At 46.4% G+C, this 18,600-nt stretch overlaps 1 protein-coding gene across 1 annotated transcript in view; it reads left to right on the top strand.

Moving 5' to 3' along the window:
• ME3 (malic enzyme 3) overlaps window positions 1–18,600 on the top strand; it is a 93,067-nt gene that overhangs the window by 33,060 nt on the left and 41,407 nt on the right. The window contains exons 3-4 of the mRNA XM_082219349.1: window positions 12,780–12,913; window positions 14,369–14,518. Of these exons, the coding sequence (XP_082075475.1) occupies window positions 12,780–12,913; window positions 14,369–14,518 (284 nt within the window). The remainder of the gene's footprint in view (window positions 1–12,779; window positions 12,914–14,368; window positions 14,519–18,600) is intronic.

Here is an 18,600-nt window from a genome sequence, read left to right as displayed (position 1 = left end):
ACCATTGGAGAGTTTCAGCACCTGCTGTGACTGTAGAGACTGATGTGGGAGAGACATGTTTTGTTGCAGCTGGGGAAGATGAAGGCATGTGGGCACTGTGGTTGTCTGCATGGGATTCCCACACGGCAGGGTTGATGTTGCCAGCCTTCATATCTACAAGGGGTGGCAAACCTGTGGCCTTGCAGCTATTACAGGACCACAACTCCCATCATCTTTAGCCATTGGCCATACTGGTGGATGGAAGCTGGCGCTCCAACAGCATCTGGAGGGCATAAAGTCAGCCACCCCTGGTGTATATAGCTTTACATGTAAAGACTTAGATTTATACAATCGTAGAATTGTTGAGTTTGGAGGGACCCAAGGGTCATCTAGTCCAACCCCTGCAATTCAGGAATCTCAACGAAAGCATCTATGACTACTCAACCTCTGCTTAAAATCCTCCAAAGAAGGAGAGTCTACAATCTCCCAAGGGGGCCCGTTCCAATGTTGAACAGCTCTTACTGTCAGAAAGTTCTTCCTTATGTTTAGTTGAAATCTCCTTCCTTGTAATTTGAAGCCACTGGTTCGAGTCAGGAGCAGGAGAAAACAAGCTTGCTCCCTCTTCCTAGGACCCTCATACCTATGGGGCCGCTTCTCCTGGTATGTCCCACGGAGGACCTTACAGTCTTCAAACAAAAACATCTTGGAGGTCCCAGGCCACAGGGAGGTTAGGCTGGCCTCAACCAGAGCCAGGACTTTTTCGGCTGTGGCCCCGATCTGGTGGAACGCTCTGTCACAAGAGACTAGGGCCCTGCGGGACTTGACATCTTTCTGCAGGGCCTGCAAGACACAGCTGTTCCGCCAGGCCTTTGGCCAAGGCACAGCCTGACCCCCTCCTTTGGTAATCCTCACAGAACTCTAGCCCAATGGTTGCCATTAATTTGATTTTGAACTAATTTTAGAATGTTGTGTCACTTTTATTGTTGTTAGCTGCTCTGAGCCTGGCTTCAGCTGGGGAGGGTGGGATACAAATAAATAAATAAATTATTATTATTATTATTATTATTATTATTATTATTATTCCATGCGACAGCCCTTGAGATGAGCCCTGACTGGGACAGGGTTGGTCCTATATGCTTTGCTCCCTGAGGCAAAGGAAAAGAAGGCAGCCAGAACGCCCTCTAGCCCATGTGCAGAAGCTGAGCAGATTGGCGGTGGCATCTTCCTTGAACCCTGGCCAAAGAGAAGTTTCCTCTACCACACCTGAGGGCAGCAGGCTAGCTTATAGGGCAGGGGGACAAGGACAAGGCAGGTTGCATGCCACACACACAGCAGCAACAATTTAAGGGCATCTGCTGCCCAAGGTGGCTTCCTCTCGCTGCCCAGTGTTGCAAAAAGAGTAAGTGCCAGTAAGGGATTATTTGTCCTGTAACCTGACAACGGTATGGAACGAAAGCTGAATGACTAGGGCATTGTGGGTTGTTGTGGTCTGTTTCCCAGGTGGCAAGACAAACTGTTCAGTGTTGGGATGAAAATGGAAAATCCTGTGTGTGTGTGTGTGTGGAGGAGGGCGAAAGGGAGCAGCGTAATGAATAAAGATGTCGGAAAATATTAACATTTCGAACAGAGGAGGAGTTCATTTATAGAGCGCTTCCATGCCTGAGTCATGCAGCAGACATGCCAGATATACGGAGAAGAAAATGAACGATGTTTCTTTTCTTTTCCCCCTGGTGAAATATAAAAAGGAAATCAAACGCGTTATTTTCCAGATTTCATGGGGTGCGGGTGGAAAAGAGGGTTAAGTGAAGCAGAGACTAGAAGTGGCCCCTTTAGGGTGGTAGGGGAAAGATGTAAAATCTCATCTAAGTTAAGGAAATGAGCCCAACTTGAAAGACCTGCACTGATTACCTAGCTAGCCCAATTGAATAACTCAGGTTTGCTGAGGTCTGTAATAGACTATGGTGAGTAGTCGCATCTCATGTCCTCTGTCTTGTTGTTAACTCTAAAAGCAGCACAACCCTGTTGTGGGGAAATGCTCTGGTTCTGATCTGAGCTCTGTCTCTTGGGGAGGGTGTGTTTAACCTTTCCCTCCCATTCCATCGCCCCAATCTTTCTCACGCATATCCCCAATGTTTCTATCAGCCCTGCGCCGATAAGAATGCAAGCACAATATAAGCCAGAGAAACCAATATGATGTCTGTTCCCTATTTTAAATGTTCCAGTCCTCTTGATGGGGCCAGACTAGCAGCAGGCCATGGGGTGAGGTCTGATGGTTGTGGAGTGGGGCCACAGCGGATCCTGATTTCAAATCCTCCTGTAACCCTCAAGACTGCTTTATTTGCAGATGTTTGGCCAACGCTTTCCAGGATGCAGATGCCTCGTGTTTGCGGACCTGTGAACTGCTGCCTAACAATGCTTTTTATGATGTGCTGCTCACAGTTGGTAGCCCATCCCTTTTGCATGCCAATTTTATTTTTAATCGTCTTTTCCCGCTTAGTATGTGGGAACATTTTTGTGATGATCAACACGTTGTACTGCTTTTGTATGCCCCTCTCCTGACGCGCCTTCCCCACCCTTTCCAACTGTGGTTTTCGTTTGTTTGTTCAATGGGCTCACCACTCCTTCTAAAAGACTGTGTGTGTGTGTGTGTGTGTTATTTTGTACCAGAGCTTCTTTTCTTTAGGCCAATTTATGGAGCACAAGAATCAAATAACTGTAGGGTTGGAAAGGGACCATGAGGGTCATCTAGTCCAACCCCCTGCAATACAGGAATCTTTTGTCCAGTGTGGGATTCAAACCCACAACCCTGAGATGAAGAATCTCATGCTCTTCCAACTGAGCTATCCCTGAGCAGTCTCTGCAGCAGTAAGAAAGGCCTTTGCTAGTCATTAAGCATGCTCCACACACTTTTGGATCAGACTGAGAGCTATTCTTCTTCAGCTTCCTCTTCCCCCACAGTGCCGAAGCAGAGGCTTAGGGGAGGCAGGGCTTAGGCCACTAGCCCTCTTCCACTATTGCTCCCCGAAGGTTAGCCCGTTGTTTCCTGGCCCAATTCAAGGGGCTCACGTTTCATGTCCTGAACAACTCAGGTCCCTAATACCTGAAAAGCCACTTCCTGCAAGACCCCCTTGGGTGTTAAGATCAGCAGAGAGGACCCTGTTGGCTTTTCCACTGCCCTCAGAAGTTAGGGTGGCAGTGGCCCAGAAAAGGGCATTATCTGTGGTGGCCTCTATGTTGTGAAACTCCCTCGCCACAGAGAAATAATAGTATTCAGAGAAATAGTATTCAGAGACGTACAAACTCTGATCCTGGAGACGGTATATAACCATGGTGGGTAGCAGCTGTGGAAAGCTCTTTCCCCCACAATTTTTTTGTATCTCCTTTTATAGCAGTCTAAGGTGACAGCCATCATCACATCTTGTGGTAGCAAATTGCACATTTTAACTATGCACCGCGTGAAACGGTCCTTATTTGGGGCCACCCTGATTCTCCCACAATTCAAATTCATTGGCTTGTCAACAAAGTCAATTAAATAATGCAGAGTACAGAGGGGAAAGTCCTGATAACACTGGGAAGAATTCAATGTTGCGATCAGCACCAGCATTTCGGCTTTTTTCATGGAACCACCTCCCCTCTCTTCCCCACTCATGCTGTTTATTTAGAGGCTTCTCCTGAAACCCACCCCCCAGCCAGTCTAGAGGAGGCAATGGGGGGGGATAAAGAGGGGCAAAAGCTCCATTGTGCTAGAGCTCCTTATTTGAATCTGGTGCACTTTACAGAGCAAACTGAATAAAAAACCCATGCATAATTTGAGAAGAAAGGAGCAGAGAGTTCTTCTCTTTCGCATGGGTCCGGCCTTCTACATAGGAGGGGGAACAGCCGACCAAACGTACAGAGGAAAACTCCCTCAGAACTGCATAGCCAGTCAGAGCACGAGTTACCTCAGTAAAGATCATGACACTCTGCCTGGTTGCTGAGCAACACCTCCACCACCCTGGTTTAACTGACTTAACTGATAACAGAGATAACCCTTAATTCAGAAACCGAATGATCCTTGCCGTTCCGGATTCTATATCTGCAAATATCGAGGATTTTTCCAGAACAGAGTTACCTTTCAGCCCTTAATATTTTGTATGCTGTAGGAGAAGATGCCATTAGCTGCTTTCTGCTCTCTCTCTCTCTCTCTCTCTCTTCCTTTCCTTTCCTTTCCTTTCTTTCGAGCCTCCTTTATCAAACAGAAGTCTCGGTTTACAGAATGAATCAAGCAGCGGGGTCCTTAGCGAATGGCCTGCTTTGGAGTGTGGCCATTTTGTGGTCCAAGTGAACACAAAAGGGTTCACCGCTCCCATGTGTGAATAAGATCAGCCTTTGGTACCATATGTTTCGCCTATGTGCAGAGGCCTGGTTAAATGGAGAGAAAAGCCAGTTGTCGTTTCTGAGGCGCCAAATGAACAACGTGCTTTAATTTATGTCCGAGACACAGGCAAAAGGCCTATAGAAAGGTCATTATCCCTCCATTTCTTTGGTGGCTTAACTGGAAACGAAGAGTCTTGAGGAAGAAGAAGAAAGGGAGTCCTCAATAAGAACGTCACTGAAAGAATCGCATTGTGTATTTTAAAAAAGGGAATTTTTTCCCGCAACTAACTTTTCATGTAATTTGGCAGGCATCGGGAGAAACACAGAAGGATCTCTCTTTGTCGCTGAGACCGACCTGGAATACATTTGCCTGTTCTCTTTAAACAGGCAGGAGGACACTGGGCCTTTTGTCAGCCTTCGAAAAAGCCAAAAGTGAAGATTTGGGGCAGGTTGAGGGAGGAGGCACAATAATCAGTGGATGCCCCCATCTCTAAGGAGATGCTTTCACGTGGGCTGAGGAAAGCCGCCCTGTAGTCTTGTTAGTTAAGCCTCGGAAATATAAAGTTCACCAGCTGAGGCGATTTGAGATAGCTCAATTCGTAAGAAAAGTCCCGCTGGATCAGGCCAAAGGCCCAATGCAGATGGTTTTTAAAGTGGAATAAACAAATTAACTGAGTTTATACAATCCAAATCTTTTTTACAGTCATAGACCAGCAGGCATAGACCCCTCTGTGGAGGTTATCAGAGACTGACTTTGAGCGAGCAGAGATGGCTTTAAGGGGGGGGGAGTGGTCCAGATACCCTTTCATGAACATATGGGAAAATACTATATGGGATGGCACAATGTCCGATCATCTCACCAGGAACAGGAGGGCAATTGAAGGCATAACGAATAAAGACACCTTCCAACTTTCTCTTAGTCTGTCAGACTAAGAGAAAAAGACAACAGCGACTTTGAAAAAAAATGGGAACCATTTATATTATTGTTATGTACTGAGTTGAATAGGATCCAAAATGCAGCAGGTCCTAGAACAATAGGATTCAGAATGCAGCATTCTGATTGGTCCTAGAACAATGCAGAAGTATGATTGGTCTGCAGTAGCCACCCAATCCAGCTCCAGATGGAAGTGAATCCACAACCTGATTGGCCTACAGGAGAATTCCGGAATTAGCCAATCACGTGCAGCCCATTGTGTAAATAATGTATATAAAGCAGATACTTTGGGGAAACTTTCATTCCTCCTCACCACTATGAGCTGAATAAAGAGCATGAAATCCACTCTAGACTCCGAGTATATTTCAATTATACTTGCAGAAACAAAGAAGGTTGATAGACTTGATGGCAGGATTTAAATAAACATTCACACTATTAGTATTAGAAAATGTTTAGAAGCTAGAGAAATATTATGGTGTATTTACTTGTATTTTTATGTTTGATGTTATGTTGTTAATGTTAAGTTTGATGTTACGTTGTTAACAACTTTTTCTGTTACGAGGTAGCAAAGTGGTTGAAAAGAGAAACAAACCAGAAGCGGAAGTTGGGGGAAGCCCTGGAGGGGAGGGAGGAAGGAATACATAGTAAATGTTAAGACTTTGAGATGTATGTAATGAATGAAAAAGAAAAATGAGTAAAAAAAATTTTTGAAAAAAGATACCTTCCAACTTTAACTATGTGAATGAACAAAATCAAGACCAATATACAACAACCGCTCAATATTTGCAGCGGGGAGGTTATGTTAGGTAATATGGTTGAACATTGAACATATGTCTAGAGTCAATGGATAGAACAAACACCATTAGATGTACTGCTCGATAAGTGTTTAATGGTTCTTATATTTGTATTTGTTCAAAAACCAATAAAAGCCTGTTTCGAAAGGAAAGGTTATCGGCAGCTACTAGTCTACTTCCAACATGCCTTGAATTAGCCCCATAGAGCCTCCACATTGCTTTATTCTCCATGAGTTCATCCAAGCCCCTCCATAAAGCCAATTTGGCTGTGCCCCTTTCTCCTGTCCCAAAGTTTCCAAAATTCAGCTTTGTTGACGGGCCCTGGGTTCTAGTCTTTGGGAAGGGCCGTAACTCAGTGGTTAGAGCATCTGTTTTGCATGCAGGAGGTTTGAGGTTCAATCCCTGACATCCCTAAAACCCCAGAGGGCAGCTGCCAGTCAGTGTAGACAATACTGAAGTAGATGGGCCAATGGGCCTGGCCTGGTAGAAAATTGCTTCCTTTATTATGCGAGAGGAAGATAAACGTCTCTCTAGCTTCTTCTTTTGCAGCTTCTGACATCAACCAGCTAATTAGGAACCACGTGGTTGATTTTTAATAGGTTTGGGACCATTTCCCCTCCTTCCTTCACGCGGCTGGCATCACCCATAGTTGGTTGAGGCACATTATCTGGACTCTTGCCGAGTTATCTGTTTGGAGCGCAAGGTCAAAAGGGAGCAAAGTTCACCTCTCAGGCTTGGCTCCGCTCCTCTTCTGACGCACAGAACATTTCGTGTCGGCATTTGCGGAATTTAAAATGCTTCGCCAGGAAATCGCCACAGGAAAACCCACTCCTTTTGGCCACCTTGCCATTTATGATATTTCCCTTCGGCCTCGGCAGTCGTCCTGGCTCCAGGGCCTCAGATTGGTAGATCGTAGACGTTAAATAGGATTTGCCTGCTGGGAATGAAACAATCTCCAGCCGAGGAATCTCAAACAGTAGGGCCAGGAAATATTCTGCTTGAGGTGCGAGGGCTTTTGTTTGCTGAGTGGTTAGCACAGGAACATGCAAAGCTGCTTCCAACCAGGTCAGACCATCAGCTCATCATGTTAAATACCTTGGCTGGCAGCAGCTCTCCATGGTTTCAGACTAGGGTCTCTCCCAGTCGGGCAGCATTTGGGAAATTAATGAAAGACACTTGGACCTCGATGGAGCATCATGCCTCCTTCCCTAAGTCGGGCAGAAGCTTCCTGCGCTTTGGGAAGGAGGTGCCAGGCTTTAATACTTTAATGTTCTAATTTACAGGTGGCGCTGTGGGTAAAACCACAGAGCTTAGGGCTTGCCGATCAGAAGGTTGGCAGTTCGAATCCCCGCGACGGGGTTAGCTCCCGTTGCTCGGTCCCTGCTCCTGCCAACCTAGCAGTTCAAAAGCACGTCAAAGTGCAAATAGATAAATAGGTACCGCTCTGGCGGGAAGGTAAACGGCGTTTCCGTGGGCTGCTCTGGTTCGCCAGAAGTGGCTTAGTCATGCTGGCCACATGACCTGGAAGCTGTACGCCGGCTCCCTCGGCCAATAAAGCAAGATGAGCGCCGCAACCCCAGAGTCGTCCGTGACTGGACCTAATGGTCAGAGTTCCCTTTACCTTTACTCTATTTTACTGGAAACATTTAGGGGAATAGCCCAGTCCCTAGTCCACTGACCACATGCCATTGCTTTCTGCATTTGTGATTCCCAGCCTAGGAGTCATATGGCCTCCAGTAGTGGAGGAAGCATGTGGCACTAGCTCCCATTGGCCTCTCGAGGTTTTTCTTTTTGGCTAAATGCCCGAGGTATGTGATGCCTTGCATGCTGCTTGTCCACCCAAATCTAGCAGTGGCTGGCAGTTGCTGGGAGCTGCGTGGCATCTGCCTCCAGTTAGAAAGTAAGGCACTGAAATCCCCATAGGAACATAGGAATCTGCCCTTGGTCCGCCTTGTTGGCTATTTTGCAGATTAATTGCGCTGCAGAAGGCGTGCTAGGGAGACCACACATTTCAAGAAATGCAAAAGTAACTTTTGCTAGGTTTTAATAACAAAAACAAAAACTCCTTTTACACTAAATTACAATATATCAATAAGCATGACCCATCCACCAGGGTACTGAGAGAGCTACATGCTGCTCTTTATATACCATACCCAACAGCTTAATTACCACAACTTAACAGCACCTGCTATACAGTGGTAACTCGGGTTAAGTACTGAATTCGTTCTGGAGGTCCGTTCTTAACCTGAAACTGTTCTCAACCTGAAGCACCACTTTAGCTAATGGGGCCTCCTGCTGCTGCTGCTGCTGCTGCTGCGCCGCCGGAGCACAATTTCTGTTCTCATCCTGAAGCAAAGTACTTAACCCGAGGTATTATTTCTGGGTTAGCTGAGTCTGTAACAGTCTGTAACCTGAACCTGAACCTGAGGTACCACTGTACTGCTTCACAGCTGTAAAACTAGGTCACGTTATTTGCTCTGGCCTTTAAAGAAATACACATCTTGTGGAACAATAATGAACCTTCAGATTTAAAGAGACCATTCAACACGCCTATCTCAATATTGTCTGCACTGACTGGCAGCCGCTCACCAGAGTTTCAAATAAGGGTTTCTTCAGGGAAGACACACAGGTTCTGAGTTTTTTAAAAAAAACCACAGTGTTGCAAATCGTCTGCGATGGTTGCCATGGAACATAAATCAAAGCCAATACTTGAATAAAAATATTTTTCTCGGGTTCAGCCTGATAGGTTACCCACGTGCTGCTCAAGACACTCGAATTGTTTGTTGTTATGTGGAAGCCATGAGTCACACCACCTCCTGGAAACCTTTTCAAATGGGTTCTTCTAAAAAAAAAGTGTATGCTTCATTTCTCAATATTCCAAAGCAATAACTTAAATGAAAACAATATTATTTTTGGCACACCCATCCCGATCTGTTTAGTCATCTCTGTAGCACGTGCTGGCTCAGAGGAAGTTTGTGTGCAGCTGAAATCTGCCAGCAAAGCACTCTCCCGCCCTGTGGTTTCCAGCAACTGGTATTCAGAAGCATTTCTGCCTTTGACTGGAGGCAAAGCACATCCATCTTGGCTAGTAGCAGCTGATCGCCTTCTCCTTCCTTGGGACTCTGTCCGGGTCCCATGTCTTCTCCTCCTTTGCTGGCTGTGCTTCCTACCATCTTGGAGTGATTTTACCTAGCCGAAATGTTCCCTTGAACTCTGATAAGGCCTCGTGCTTGCCTGCGTGGAGGATAGAGAGAGGTGTATCATACCCTCCGACACGTCTAAGGGAAAAACCAGGACGCTATTTTTCCAAGACGCCATCTTCCCGCTTTTTCTCACGAGGGCATGGTGGCCATTTTGGGTGTCATGATCTCACACAATGTCGTGCTGTGGTTCCCCCCTAAAAAAAAACCAACGGGTTTTTTTGGGGTACGGCACCCCAAAATGCATGTTTTCGAATGCTACGCGAGATCGCAGCCCACTTTTGGAGAGGGTGGGAATCGTGGCATGAAATTGCGCGATATCACAACACCCAAAATGGGGCTGTGCTCTCATGGAATAAACAGAGAATGGCTCTCTCTAATGTACACAAAGGCATCTTGGATGATACAGAAGCCTTTGGGACCTCTCTCTGCTCCAGCAACGGGATGCATGCCTGAGGGAGAGACTGGCCATTTTTCTTCTTGGGATTCCCTTCCAGCTGGCTGAAATTCCTCTTGGCCCTGAAAGAAAAAATGCCCCCAGAGAGGCTTCTGTGGTTTATCACTGAGGCTTCTGGCGTAACCTGCCTCTTCAGCCCTGTGAGGATTATTTGGCCTGGGAAGCTGGACTGTCCCTGGCCAAGGTGTCGGAGAAGAGGGTGATGTCATGGTGGAGGGGTTTCCGGCCCTCAAGTGTTTGAGCAGGAAGAATCCCATCCTTTCCCTGAGCCTGAAGAAGCTCTCTTTCTCTCTCTCTCTCTTATAATAATATTAGCAGGTCCAGTGCTTTTTTTCTGGGGGGACGCAGGGGTTTGCACACTCCTAAACATTTTGTGAATCTAAGTTTGGCCTCGTTGAGGGGCAGTATTTCAATACGAGTAGGAAAATGAGAGTACCCCTAAACATTTTTTTAAAGGAAAAAAGCACTAAGCAGGTCAAAGATGTTAAGCCACTGCAAACCTGATTGACAAACTGATTTATACCAAAATAAAGAAATTCCTTCCAGTAGCACCTTAAAGACCAACTAAGTTAGTTCTTGGTATGAGCTTTCGTGTGCATGCACACTTCTTCAGATACACTGAAACAGAAGTTGCCAGATCCTTCTATATAGTGAGAAGGTGGGGAGGGGTATTACTCAGAAGGGTGGTGGGAATGGGAGATTGGCAGATAGCTGAGATGAGGCTGTTGACGACTCTTAACGACTGCAATAGGTCTTACAGGAAAAGGCAAGGGGTGAGAAGGTAAAAATGGCTTAGTCATGTATAACACGACTACCTATCTGTAACTGATTTATACCACTACTACTAGCCTTTATTGGCATAAGTTAAAACAGTAAAATCATACAAAGTCATCCAAATACATTGATAATCCATACAATATATAAAAGACTACCGGTAAATAGCCACCATTGAATAAATCGGGCAACTTTAGATTTAGCTTTAAAGAGCTTGGCTAAGTACAGTGGTACCTCGGGTTAAGTACTTAATTCATTCTGGAGGTCTGTTCTTAACCTGAAACTGTTCTTAACCTGAAGCACCACTTTAGCTAATGGGGCCTCCTGCTGCCACCATGCCACTGGAGCACATTTTCTGTTTTCATCCTGAAGCAAAGTTCTTAACCTGAGGTACTATTTCTGGGTTAGCGGAGTTGGTAACCTGAAGTGTCTGTAACCTGAAGCGTCTGTAACCCGAGGTACAACTGTACCCCGAAACAATTTTGGTACAGACTCTTTGTAAATCGATATTTTGAGCTGTAAGGGAGTCACTGGGAGATCTCTGCGATGGGTGACAGCAATCCAAAATTATGTGATGCATTGTATCTGGTGATTTCTTATTACAGGAACAGAAAATCTGTTCTGGAAGGGAATTTTTTGAAACCTTCCAAACAATACAGATGAGGGGAATGCATTTAGACAAGCTAGCATAAAAGCTCTGTGATGGAGTATCTAAATTATAAAAGTAATTAGGCATTACTCCATGGTGGGGCTGCAATTCTAAGCAGGGAGATTAACATACAAAAGTCTGGTAGTTTTTGGATTTCATGACCTAGCAGCCTCTGCTTGATGAGAGAGATGATTTGTGACTCATCGAATAGAAGAAGGGAATCTATTGCAATCCCTATTTGCCTGAGTTTGAGGGTAATATCAGAAAACGATGTAGAATCATGTGTATCTCTCTACAACCTGATTTATAACCCTAGCATGCTGTGATAACAAATTTATTGCATAGCACTCAGAAGCGTAGCAAGCTCTATCGTGTTGTTTATGATTAATTCCTCTTGTTTCTTGCGAAACACTGGATTTGTAGCAGATGTTAGTTCTTCTCAAAAGCAGACCTATTGAATGGCAGCCTGCTAAGTTTTACTTAGAGAAGACATGTAGAAACTGAGCTTTTATTTATTGTAAACAAATAAAAACAGGAATGATTGACCACATGAAGCAAAATCCTTAAAAAAAACCTGGGCCTCAGCCAGTGAGATTCATGGCTGAACAGGGATATGAACCATTTTGAAGCATGTGAGCACTTCCAGGGTGATGTTGGTTTTGGGTAAGATTTTAAAATAGGACATACTGGCAAATTCAGTTTAAAATCATAGAATTGTAGAGTTGGAAGGTACCACAAAGGTCATGTGGTCCAACCCGTGTTATGCAGGAATCTTTTGCCCGGCGTGGGGCTTGAACCCACAACCCTGAGATTAAGAGACTCATGCTCTACCAACTGAGCTATCCCTAGTGAATTGCACAACCATTGATGATTGGGTGCTCATTCGCAACAAATCTCCTTTCCCGAAAAGTCGGACTTTCTGCTGTAAGGAAAGTAATGGAGAAATGCATTAGAAAGTGTGGGGCAGGGCTATGCATTGGAAACAAATCAGAATGTGCACTCGTTCAGTAGTCAATGGTGGAATCTAGACGCATATAAAAACCGCCATGAAAATGCTTTTTTAAAAGTGTTTTTTAAAAAGACATTGAATTTTCCATAAGGCCATCTAGTTTCACATTGTATCTTGCACTTAAAACACGCTTAAAACAATTTATTTGCAGCCGTACAGCTGAGTCCAATGTCCTTTGATCTCCCTACAGCTAAAGCAGAGTGAACGTTCAATAAAAAGGTTGTTTGGAAGCACCCTGTGTCAAGAGTGAGGTAGCTGTGACCACCCCCCAGGTTTTGTTGCACTCCAACTCCCATCAGCCCCCAGCTGGCACGGCCAGTGGTCAGGGATGATGGGAGTTGTAGTCCAGAGTTGCTCCATCCCTGGCATAGAGTTTAGGCTGGCTCAGTTCTCTGCAGAGCCCTGAAACTCACCTGCTGGCCTCAGCCTCGGCTTCACTCACCTCACAGGGTGGTTGTGAGAATGCAAGAGAGGTGGAGGACTCAAAATGCCTCCCGATAAGTTCTTCTTCTTTGTGGCGTATCCCAAAGAGAGTCCACCAAAGTGGAAATCTAATAATACTTCCTCTCTGTTAAGAGAGCCTCTCTATTCCAGAACTGCTTCAACACATCCTCTCTTCCTTCCTAGGGAATGGCCTTTACCCTCGAAGAGAGGCTTCAACTGGGAATCCACGGCCTGCTCCCTCCTTGCTTCCTGAGCCAAGACGTTCAAGTTCTCCGCGTCCTCAAAAGCTACGAGACCAAATCCAGCGATCTAGACAAGTAAGCAAGATGGGAGGCGAGAGCGCTAGGCAAGGGGCTGTGGTCGGAGCTAAGCATTAGGAAGGATGCACGTAAGATAAGGTTGCTCACCCCGAAGAACTCTGTGGGTGGCAGAGAAACCTGCAATATGATAGCATGCCTTACATTTTTTTGCAATAGCAGATGGTTGACAGTGGTTAGAAGGTCCCAGGACAAGTCACCATTAAAAACAGTTTAAAAGAAATTGCAAATGCAACTAGAGTGGGTTCAAACATATACATCTCAAAGATCAGGATGAAAGGGTGCGCCTTCTGCATACTATGAAATTTGTGCAATGAAGGTCCCAGGTGCACCTCTTTGAGGAGAGAGTTCCCCAACTTAGGGGCTACCACAGAGAAGGCCCTCTCCTGGGCTAACACCACCCCAGGCTTCTAACGGTGTTGGAACTGCCAAGAGGACCTCTTCTGCTGATCGCAACACCCAAAAGGAAGGAGGTGGTCTCTGGGGAAGGAGGTGGTCTCACGGATATTTGGGGCCTAAGTGATTTAGGGCTTTATACACTAGCGTATTGCAGAGGAGGTAGAGTAGGAAAGGGTAGTTGCTTTCAATGCAGCCAATGTTTCTGCTTCCAGCCTGAAATGAAATGGGGGCCATCCCCCTACTGTATCCTTATTATTGCTTGTGGAGTTGCCATCACTTTCCCTCTTTCAATTCACCTTGATCTCACATGGCCTCGTGCACGATGCTCTCGCAATCCCTTCTCCAACACCAATAGCTCTGTATTCCTCACCACGTAATAAAACTGGCAGGTAGCCTTTCTCTGGTTAGAGGATGGAGGATGTTCACCCCACCCAACCACCACCAACTCACCAAGGACAAAATTGCACAGAAACTACTGCTTCTCTTGCTTTGCATAATTTATCCTACCATCTTTACATCTCTCTGTAGTTTGCTTTGGTTTTCCGAGGACTGGGGAGGGGCAAGGAGCTCTGCCTGCTTGGAATCTTAGAAGAAGAGTTTGGATTTGATATCTCGCCTTTCACTCCCTTTAAGGAGTCTCAAAGCGGCTAACATTCTCCTTTCCCTTCCTCCCCCACAACAAACACTCTGTGAGGTGAGTGGGGCTGAGAGACTTCAGAGAAGTGTGACTAGCCCAAGGTCACCCAGCAGCTGCATGTGGAGGAGCGGAGACGCGAACCCGGTTCCCCAGATTACAAGACTACCGCTCTTAGCCACTACACCACACTGGCTGCAGTCCTGTGCTCACTTACCTGGGAGTAAGGCTCTCTACCTGGGGGTACCAGAGATTGAACATGGAACCTCTTGCCTAATAGCAGCTATAAGAAGCATGGGTTGAGTTTCCCCCCCAAATCTGGCAGAGAACTGGCTCCGTTGCTTCTGCTTAGTATCGACAATGTCTCTCTTTTCCTTATGCTTTTCTTCTACCTCTTCCCCCTTCCCGCTGCCCCCTGCCAGGTATATCATCCTTATGACGCTCCAAGACCGAAATGAGAAGCTGTTCTACCGGGTCCTCACGTCGGACATAGAAAGATTCATGCCTATAGTATACACTCCCACCGTCGGCTTGGCCTGTCAGCAGTATGGGCTGGCTTTCAGAAGGCCTCGGTGAGTAGACGGGACTATTTTTATCTCTCTTACCCCATCATTGTGCCATCCCACCCCATGCTTAATTGGAAACGAATGTTCCTTTTGTCATTGGTACGCCTCTTAATGTGGGTGGCCCTCAAGAAAAAAAGAAATACCCTTCGCGATTCTTGATCAAACGATGCAGCTATCAAAAACAGTTTGCATGTGTTTACTTAATGGCCTGCTGGGGAGTCGTTTTGTTCAAGAACAGGACAGTGCAATCTAGCTAAATTTAACTGCAAAAACATTCTCACTTGAGCCCTCCTCCGTCAGTTCCATAACCTTTAAGATTCTTGTTGTCTTGCTGTTCAACCCTTGAGGGTAAACAGCGTTTGCCGTGTGGTTCAGCGAATGCCTTTTTGCTGCGTCAGGAGACAGAAATCGCTATGCCTGTGAACCATGCCTGCAGACCATGGGCAGGGGACTTGCCAGCACCTGGGTGGCAAACTTAGCAAGAGTCAGGGCGGAGCAAGGCAAAGGTGGCCTAGATTGGCAGGTTTGGGACAGCTAAAGAGCCCTTAAGGAGAGCTGTCAATCAGCCTGCCAGCATCTTCTTCCTGCTTCCTTTTATAAGGAAAGGTCAAGTAGGGCCAGGGGAGCTAACTTTCCAAGGCACTAGGTCACTGCATTCTGCGGGAGGATTTACCCTCCAGCTCCCTAAAACATCAGAAGCCCCTTCCATTGCAGCAGGGCCTTCACTGTGGCTGCCCCTGTTCTGTGGAACAGTACTATCAGATTCCAGTTGCTGGGAATCACAGCTAGGAAGAGCACTGTTGCACTCAGATTCAGCTTGCAGGCTTTCCAGGAGTGGCGTCTGGTTGGCCGCCGGGAGAGCAAAGTGCTGGACGAGATGGGCAACTCTCCATTGGCCGAGCATGAAACCCTTAATCTCAGAGTTCTGAGTCTAAGGGGGGTTGGACTAGATGACCCTCGTGACCCCTTCCAACTCTATGATCCCAACTGCTCCAGCAGGCTGTTCTTATGCGGGCAGCAACTTTTGGAAAACCACAGGTTACTCATCCTTGGTATAGATTTTCCATGCTTTTAAAAGCAACCCCTGAGGAAGAGGGAACTCCTTTGATATGTGGACTCTGCCCACTTCTGATTCAGTATTCAGAAGCATAACACTTCCAGAACTGGAGACTGACCATAATGGCTAGTTCCTGAAAGATCATCTCTTATATGAAGCTGCCTTTTCTCTGAGATCATCCTCAGAGGCCCTGCTTCCGGTGACCCTTCCATCAGAGGGTAGACAGGTGTTTGTTGATGACAGGGCCTTCTCAGTGGTGGCACCCCGGTTTTGGAAAACTCTCCCCAGGCAAGTGTTCCTGGTGACTATACTGCTCACTTTCAGGCACCAGGTAAAGCTCATTTTATTCTCCTGCCGTTGAGCTTGCTGCTGGTTCTAATGCTTTTGTTGTTTTTGTCTTCCTGCTGTTGGCTTTAACCCTTGTTTTTATTGGATGGTGTCTCTATTGCTTTATGGTTGGTTTATGGGTTTTACATTGCTAATGTAAGCAGCCTTAGACAATTAATAGGAAAAACATGGAATGAATATATTCAATATAACAATGGCTACACCCTCTTGGCTTCCTTTATGGAGATTATCAGCCATTCTGTCAGAGACCTGCCAATTTTATTCTTAGTACAGCTCTTAGAAGAACACTAAGTGTATAATTAATAATACTGAATAGTTGTGCCTGTTGTGCAGAATGCAGAAGTATAGCCAGCTGTTTTTTTAACTTTCCAGTGTCATATATCAGGTAACCAGTTCTCCCCTGGATTCCATTAGCAATGGCCGGTTTACAAATCTGAATCAAATTACATCTGGCTGTGTCCATTTTCAGGCTTTCTTCCCATGGCCAGCCTTTCCAAACCTTGTGCCCTCCAGATGTTTTGGACTACAACTCCCATCAGAACAGCTGGGGCTGATGGGAACTGTAGTGGAAAAAATCTGGATGGGACAAGTCTTGGGGAGGCTGTCATTATATTCCCAGTTTGCTCTATCAATAGATTACGAGCCATTTTGTAATCTCAGAAGTAGGAGTGTCAGAGAATTCAGAGAAACGAGCAGAAATTGCTGGTGTTCGCCTATTTTGTCCCATCACTGGCGGAAGAAGAGGAGAGCGGGGGGAGCGCACCGACCCCGGCAGCGCAATCCCGGTGGAGTGCCATCGCGGCTGCCCCCCGCCTGAGCGCCACACCCCCAGGATGCGCGCCAGCCCTGCCCCCACCTGCTCTCCGCCCCCCAGTGGCGGAGCATGAAGCTCCACCACTGTGTCCCATACCCAGAACAGAAGTCAATCCAGTGAATACAGTTGGCATTCATTGTTGTTGCTTTCAGTACACAAATGTAACTCTGGCTTTTGCTATTTCATTGAATACGTCCTCGCTTCTCAGGCATGAGCCAGCAATAAATCACGCTGAGCAAGTGGCGTTAGCTCTTTATTAGAAGAAACAAAGTCTGCCCAGGAGTGCCAGGCCTAATGAGCACAGCAACTCTTCTTAGAGAGCCAGTGTGGTGTAGTGGTTAAGAGCGGTAGTCTCGTGGTCTGGTGAACCGAGTTCACGTCTCCGCTCCTCCACATGCAGCTGCTGTGTGACCTTGGGCCAGTCACACTTCTCTGAAGTCTCTCAGCCTCACTCACCTCACAGAGTGTTTGTTGTGGGGGAGGAAGGGAAAGGAGAATGTTAGCCGCTTTGAGACTCCTTAGGGTAGTGATAAAGCGGGATATCAAATCCAAACTCCTCTTCTCTTCTTAGTAGGCCTTGTCCCTGTGAGGCAGTTGTGGAGACTGAAGGTCCCCACCTCCCCACAGCTGCCTAAGTCTCCTTCTCTCCAGGGTCCTTCCTAAGCAATCTGAGACTTGCGCCTGTGTGTGTCTCTGCTCTTCCCTCTTCATACCTCTTCTGGTTCTGGGAGACCAGGGGAAAGGGAAGCTTGTTGCAGCAGGAGGGGGAGACATCTGTGACTCTGCACCAGTCTGACTCATCTCTGCCTCTTGTCCTCCCTCATCCCTCTCCACTGCTTCAGCTTCTGCCTCTGATTCTGGACTTATCTCTGCCACAGACTCTCCCTTCTCACTAAGCCCTGTTATCTCTTCAGCTTCTGACTCCTTCTTTTCCCAGTCTCCTCCCTCTGACCACTCATCATTGTCCCACCTCCGCTTCCCAGGCTCTGAGCCTTCTTCTTTTGGGGGTTCCCTGGATGTTGGCCATGGTGGGTGGGACTGATAAGAGCTGGAGTCCCACAAGGTCTGGGCGGGAGGCACAGGTTCTCCTCACCTGCTACGAGCTCCTCAAAGTGCAGTTGTTTTCCTGATTCACAAAGAAGGCAAGACTTCCTCTGCAAAAGTTCCTCTGCCAATAATTCCAGCTCTTTTGGAAGCTGCCTTCCCAAGACATCTTTTTCCAATTATCTGTTTCTCGACCCCCTAGAAACTTCCTCTTTTACCACGATTAAAAGGGGTGGTTTTCACTTGAGAAATAATGCGCTTCTTGTTTATGTTAAGCATTTTTCTTCCTTCCTTAGAAAAGCTCTTCTCCAGTCAGATTTGGCCGGGTGAGGATATAATGCTGGCTCTCTGATCGCTGCAGTTCGCAAAATCGGAACGGGTTAGGAGAAACCACACAAAAATCAGAACCGATTAGTTTCAGACAGAAGCCTCTCCCAAGCTCTACCACAAGATGCCTGGGACTGAACCAGGGACGTTCTGTGTCTTTCCCCCCAGTTCTGCAAAGCCTGAAGGGATAGCGGCACCGATCCACTCCAGTTTGAATTGAGGCAGAGGAAAAGAGTTTGTTAACCCCATTCTCCATGGTAATGGGCTGTAGCTCAGTGACACAGCAACTGCTTTCGCATGCAGATAGTCCCGAGAGAACATTGTAGAACAACAAATAAAGAGCATGATATGTGGACAGTCCAATATAAATCCATTTCTAGTGCACTGTTACTGTGTCAAAGACATGTTGCAGAATACAGTGGTACCTCGGGTTAAGAACTTAATTCGTTCTGGAGGTCTGTTCTTAACCTGAAACTGTTCTTAACCTGAGGTACCACT

Source organism: Podarcis vaucheri, assembly GCF_965113315.1.
Source record: "Podarcis vaucheri genome assembly, chromosome: 4".
Lineage (NCBI taxonomy): Eukaryota > Metazoa > Chordata > Lepidosauria > Squamata > Lacertidae > Podarcis > Podarcis vaucheri.
This window is presented reverse-complemented; position numbering and strand designations above follow the sequence as displayed.